This window comes from Papaver somniferum, chromosome 7 (assembly GCF_003573695.1).
Source record: "Papaver somniferum cultivar HN1 chromosome 7, ASM357369v1, whole genome shotgun sequence".
Taxonomy (NCBI): domain Eukaryota; kingdom Viridiplantae; phylum Streptophyta; class Magnoliopsida; order Ranunculales; family Papaveraceae; genus Papaver; species Papaver somniferum.
Window position 1 is genome coordinate 65,986,846 of NC_039364.1, and position 6,891 is coordinate 65,993,736.

The following is a 6,891-nucleotide window of genomic DNA, read 5'->3' on the forward strand; positions in this document are numbered from 1 at the left end:
TTCATTGTAGAGAGAGGTCTCTGGTTTTGTAATAACAAACTCCATTATGGTATCAGATGGGTAGAGTTAGGGTTTTTACCTTAATCAATCGATCTTGTTCTTCAAATTGATATTTTTCGTTTGTAAGATCAACTGAGTGTTTTGTTTTCCTCAACACAGAGTTCCTTGTTTTTAAATCTTGATTGTTTTCAAGTTTTCTCTTCTTTTCTGAGAATTCAAATCTCAGATCTAGTTTTTCCTTCTTTCTTTTTTCGATTTCTTCTTCGTATCTGATCTTCAGTTCATCATTGGTGAACCTTCTATTTCATCAATCATGGAAAACATATTCAAAATGTGGTTTGTTGATCCTAAAAAACCACATCATGTCTGCCTTCTTCACAAATCTATATATGGATTAAAGAGGGCTCCTAGAGCCTGGTATGAAAAGCTCAGTTCAGCTCTTCTATCTCTCAAGTTTGTTCATTCAGTTGCTGACTCATCTCTTTTTGTGCACAAACATGGTTCTCAACTCACAGTTGCTCTGGTATATGTTGATGACATTATGCTCACTGGGTCTTCTCCAAATTTTCTGAAATTTGTTATTTCACAGTTGCAGCTGCCATTTCCAATTAAAGACTTGGGTCCTATAAACTACTTCTTAGGTCTTGAGGTTAACAGGGATGATTCTTCATTGTTTTTGTCTCAGACAAGATATGCAGTTGACTTGCTTAACAAATTTCACATGGATGGTGCTAAACCTTGCTCTACACCAATTGCCTCTTCAACTAAACTCTCAAAGGATGATGGTGTTTTGCTTGAAAATCTAACTGAGTATAGGTCTCTAGTAGGAGCATTGCATTATCTTACCTGGACAAGACATGAGATTGCTTTTGCAGTCAATCTTGTTTGTCAGCATATGCAACATCCAAGAACCACTCACCTTGCAGCTGCTAAGCGGATTTTGAGATATATAAAAGGCACTCTTGGCTTTGGAGGTACTTTTACTAAAGGTTCTTCCTTTCTCCTTGGTTTCTCTGATGCTGATTGGGCTGGAAATGTTGATGACAAACGCTCTACAGGGGGATATTGCATTTTTCTTGGTCCTAACATCATTTCTTGGTCCTCCAAGAAGCAATCTACTATTGCCAGGTCTAGCACAAAGGCTGAATATAGAACCTTAGCACATAGTGCTGCAGAAATGGTATGGATTTGTTTTGTTCTTCAAGATCTTCACTTCTTTATTCCTGTTATACCTAAACTGGGATGTGATAACATCAGTTCTATCTCCTTGGCATCAAATCATGTTCTGCACTTAAAAATGAAGCATGTTCATCTTGACTACCACTTCATCAGAGAATTGGTGCAATCCAAGGCTTTAGATGTTTTCTATCTGTCTACCATTGATCAGATTGCGGATGTTTTTACAAAGGGACTCTCTGCATCTCGCTTCTCCTTGCTACGCTCCAAACTTCAGGTTGATGCAGCACCCTTCAGTTTGCGGGGGGATAATGATGCAGTGCAGGTTAAGAAATGTAGTGGTGAAAGATAACTCATTTTGAATATTTTTTCCCTCTGATCATCACGTGTTGTGCGTGTGATCTCTTTACTCTCACTTGTGTGTCATGTACGTCTGGTTCTCTAACTGTCAGATTGTGTCGGTTTATCACACTTTATGTATGTGTGTCTTTGAGCTGTAAAAAAAGGTTGTTGTCTCTGTGTTCATTGTATAGAGAGGTCTCTGGTTTTGTAATAACAAACTCCATTACTGTGTTGGTGCTGCTGTATGGCTTGGTGTGGTGCTGTTTGAGTTGAAAGTGCAGAAAAAGGTGAACTGAATCTGTATAGATGAAGGCCTAGGTTTCAGGTAAAAACTTCAGGTGAAGATGATGTTTATGGTGATGTTTATGGTGATGTTCTGCTACTGAAATTGACAAGGAAGGTTGAACTGAAGTCTTGTTGCAGATTGTTGGTTCTAGTGGTTGCATCAGTTGAATCGATAATGAATGGTTCTAAGAAATGTTTGTAGCCTTGATGAGATAAAGCAGCAGATGAAGAGAAGATTCAATGGTCTTTTAGTTCTGATTGTAATTGAATCTCACAATCAGTATAAAGTTTATTTTCTCATAGCTGAGTTGAGTTGGGTTAACCCATAGCTGAGTCGAATCGATGGCTCACTCAAAATTGCCTAAGATTTTATTGGACTTTTTGTAGTAGCCACCTAAGCATTAACGACTTTAATATGCCGTTTACCGTTTTTTGAAAAAAAATGGTCAAGAAAAGGGCACTTTTGAAAAGTTCTAAAAAACGGGGGCACTTTATTTTGCTATATTCAAAACGGGGGCAGTTTATCAAAATTTCCTTTATTTATTAGATGTGATGTAAAAGTCGACAACCCATCAACAACCTAAAAACCCCACGCCATCTCTCACTCCACGTCGAGAGTTGCGGTAACCTCCCCTCCCATTGGCCGGTGAAGAAAACCTTCGCTCCTGATTGGCTGAAAATCAACTTATACCCCTTACATTTCGTGGCCGTTAATTTTTAATAGAATTGGCTCGATCTAACGCTCCATATCGAGTGATAGCTTAGCAGATTCTTACACCGCATTTACATAATTTTAATAAAATCTGGGCCTTCGGATTGACAGCAAATAAATGACATATATATTGGATGTTAAAAAATCTACAGAAATTTTTGAGAAACGAAAAAAAAAAAATCTTTCGAAAGATCCTAGAATCTCCTTTTTTTTAGCATTTTGGCATAAAAATGAAAATACGGAAGTATTAAACTAACTTGAGAAATCCCAATATTTTTGGTAACTAATAAGATTTCAACGGATTCCCCATAAATACAGATCTATTGTTTTGTTAACAAACCATTCTATTTGCTAACTGAAAAGATTCCTAGATACTTTCTGTTCTTATTAAATACAGATTTCTATATAAGTACCAATATCTTTTATTATGCCAATATTACATGGTTAAATTCGGATTTCTATATATTATATATATAAATACTAATATCTTTTATTATGCCAAATTTACAGGGTCGATATTATAGCTAATATTTCCATTCCATTACGACTAAAACTATACCATATTTAATTTCATAACAAATCTAGGAATTTTCTTAACGATCAAGTTCCAGAGGTCATATAAAGGACATACAAAAACTACTTGCATATATTTACGCTCATGTACGAATAGGAGGGAGAAATTTGTGGACGTTGGTAAACGAGGTATGTAACCCTAATCATATTGGGTGTAGAATGCTGCATTTGTAATTCTTTGAAAGTTAAATCTTTTCGATTGAAAGTTTAAGATTATTGTGCACAATTTTGTTTTGATTTGATACTGTTTAATTGATGTTTAGTTGTTTGTTTGCGGAATATGTAAATAGACTTATATAATATCACTTGGGATTAACCCAAAAAAATGTGTCGTTTTTTTATTTTATTTATCTTTGTTTATGTTTGTATTGCAGATATAGTTGGAAATCTCTCCGTCGGCTCTGGTGGAGAAGTGTACCACGTAAAAAAATCAGATATCCTTCCTCTCACTTTGTTCGATTCCTTTTTCTCTGTTCTTTTTTTTTGACATCACGTGTGTTTGTATTTAATTCCTCGATTGGAAACAAACAGTAATGAGGTTTGAGGTTTTACTGTTTGTTTTTTTGTTTACTTTGATTTTTGATCTTCTTATTTACATGTTCTTTTTTTACCATTAGGTTAGAGACCGTAGCAGCTACAGTAACGGCAGTGAGAACAACCTCAACAACTGGAAGTACTACATCTTATTTTTGTTAATTTTTAATTTTAGGCATTTCATACGCAGAGGTTAACATGTATTGTTTTTGTGGAGAGAAATTTAGGTGTTGTGGTGCTTAATACAATGATCTATTGATCCAACAGGTTGGCTACTACGGTTTCATGACTATAGATCTTACAGATTTTGGCAACCAAAAATAAATAAATATGTAGTTACCTTGAGGTTCTATATGTACCGACTGTGATCTTATTATTCACTTTATACAGGTATTTCAAGAATGTCCATATGATAGGTGTCGTAAACACCTAATTTTATATATATATTGTTTATACTTTATTTGCCAGTTCTCTTGTAAAATATGTATCTTATGTTCACTTTTGAGTTATCAGGTGCAATGGAGTCATTATGAGCAAAAGAAGGAGAAAATATCCATTTGGATCCTAAAGGGCAAAAAGCTCAATGCACTTGCAAGTGATGTTTGGAGCCAACTGAGTGGGTAACTGATTGATGGTATTTTCAATGATGTTGTAGTAATGAGGTTCAAACTCTCGGACTTGTGAAGATTAAATTTAAAGATTTAATAAAATTATATACAAAAATATTAACAAAGTGGGCGAGAGGTAACCAAGACACTAGAATCCACTATTATACATGAATGATGTCAAATATTTCATAACTCTAATTATCCTTTTAATCCTTTATTTCTTAATCCACAAATAATCAAACATATTCTCAAAAATTAATTGTATCCCTTAAGCATAGATTATCTAACCAAAGCATAACCTATCTAATTGAATCAGAACTAATGAAGAAAATTATGTAAACTTTTAAGAACTCTGCAAAAACAGTGATTGAGTGAATTATAATTAAATATTAGAGAAAATGAAATAGTTACCCATTGTTCATGTGTGAATAGCTTCATCCATTGCCTTGGTTACGAGAGAATTAGCCGCTCATCATGTTGGAAAACCTCTCAAAGAATTTCATTGATGCTCAAAAATGGTTTACAAATGATGAGAATATGATAAATACAATAAAACCGGGTTTGTAACAATTATATTTGTTACAAACCATAGAACTACGACCCTCAGTGACAAAATAAGACTGCTGCAGCTGTGTCGCAAACGCTGTAGCAAATAAGTCTGCCTGATGTACGACCCACAGGTGTGAGTCGTTATTACTTTAGGAAAACGACTGCTGGTGCAGGTCCGTTCTTCGTGTTCTTCAGTGTTCTTCAATGGCAGCAGCAACAACAGGTGGTCTCTCTGCAAATTCGATTTTTTTTGACTCTGTGGTGCTCTAAACTTCTCTGAATCTCTCCCCCCGATTCTCTATGATCCCTTCAACATATTTATACTCCTTAGCTCCATTTAATTACGCTAAAATTCTCAATATTCTTCATTAAACTCGGCAGTTAAAGAAAATATTTTCCGGATATTTTTTCTTCATCCGAGCACCTGAAGCTGTCCAACCTTCCTTATTTTCCTTATACACGGTCCAGAGTGTTGCTAGAGTCATCATACACGAGCAGAACACGCATAAATCTTCAAAAACTCGTGAATTATTCTTCTCATGCACGGGCTACCCTGTTTTCTTGTCACGAATTTTGCAGCCAATTTTCATCGAAACAAACACCCATACCAGCTTTGTTAGGACATCACAACTACCCATTAAGTTTCAGCCCTTTAGTCTACCCAGAAATCCTTCAAATTTCGATCGAAAAATTCACCAGAGAGCTGCTCTTTTTTCCCGCCAATTTTTAAGTTCAAACGAAGAATGTGGTGTCCCCCTAACCAGATGTGGGGTGCGAATAGCAGCTGCCTTTTTGGGGTGCCCCTTAGTAATTGAGGTGACCCTTAACCAAATCTGGGCTCCGTATAACAAGTGTCCTCCGGGGGTGTTCTGAGTGATTTTTCGAGCCGATTTTTCCAACAATATTTATTTTCCAAAAATACCTAAAAATACACAAAACACCATAATAAGGACGAAAACGAGTACCAACAATACGAAACATTGAGGACAAATTAGACACATAAATGCGTCTATCAGTAACAAAGAAGCGGAAGAATCAACAGTCAGTTCCCCACAACTGACAATTGAGCAAGAGATCGAATAGGCAATTAGTTCTACGAAACTGACAGGCCAAGTGACAATTGCATAGCCCTTATCCGAGTCTGGGTGCTTGAAGTAATTTTTATCATTACCATAACCCTAAAGTCAAGGGTAGTATCTTTCTCAACCATTTGGTATGAATTTCAGAGATGAGCTACGGCTGCTGCTGTAAGAGAAAATTGAGATTTGAGAGATGAAACCGAAATTGAGAGAATATTGGCTCTGCTGGAGATCAATTGAACCAGGCAGAGATATTTCTAGTGTTTCCTGAATTCAGAGAAGATTAAAAAGAAGATTTGTTGTCAATTGAATCTGAGAAGGTTTGGTGATGTTCTCAGATTGAAGAATCAGTAAAAGAAGGGTTTTGCAGTGTTTGAGTTGAATAGAGAAATTAACAAGGCTTGAGATCTGTAATGATCAAGAGACAATGGTGTAGTTGCAGGAAATCCTACACTACACCCCTCACAAGATTTCATTAACATTCAACTCATTTTTGGATTAACAATCCTAATTTTATTTATGAATTTTTTAACAATATTACAAGAAAAGATAAAGGAATCAAGAATAACCACTGCTCTAAATTTTCTCTCTCTATTTACTTGCTTCTCACTAAAAAGATCTCTCCTTTCTTTACAACTGAATGACTATTTATAGGGAATACATGTGGATGACAGCTAATCTGTCCTTTATTTTCGGATATGACTTGCGACATTCTCGCAACCTTATAAATTAATCTCGCAAACTCCTATTTTCGCAGGACCATCACATTTTTCTCATGATTTAGCTGATGTCGTTTATTATGTCATTTCTGAAGTTGTTCTGCGACACTGTTGTGTTGTGTTGTTAATAATTTCGCTGAGGCATTATTGCTGCGAGATTCTGATCCTACATCTTGCCTCTTCTCATATCTTCTCTGCGAAGTAGAGAACGATGTGAGAAATGCCGCAGCTATCCATCACTTCATATTCTGCATTTATCACACGTATCCTTTCTTCCATCTTTCTTGACACTTCTGTAACCGCTGCTTTTCAAC

General features: G+C 35.8%; 1 protein-coding gene across 1 annotated transcript; it reads left to right on the top strand.

Moving 5' to 3' along the window:
* Positions 1-331: 331 nt before the first annotated feature.
* LOC113294715 (uncharacterized mitochondrial protein AtMg00810-like) lies at positions 332-1,528 on the top strand. The gene has a single exon (XM_026543090.1). The coding sequence runs from the start codon at positions 332-334 to the stop codon at positions 1,526-1,528; it is 1,197 nt and encodes a 398-aa protein (XP_026398875.1).
* Positions 1,529-6,891: the final 5,363 nt, after the last annotated feature.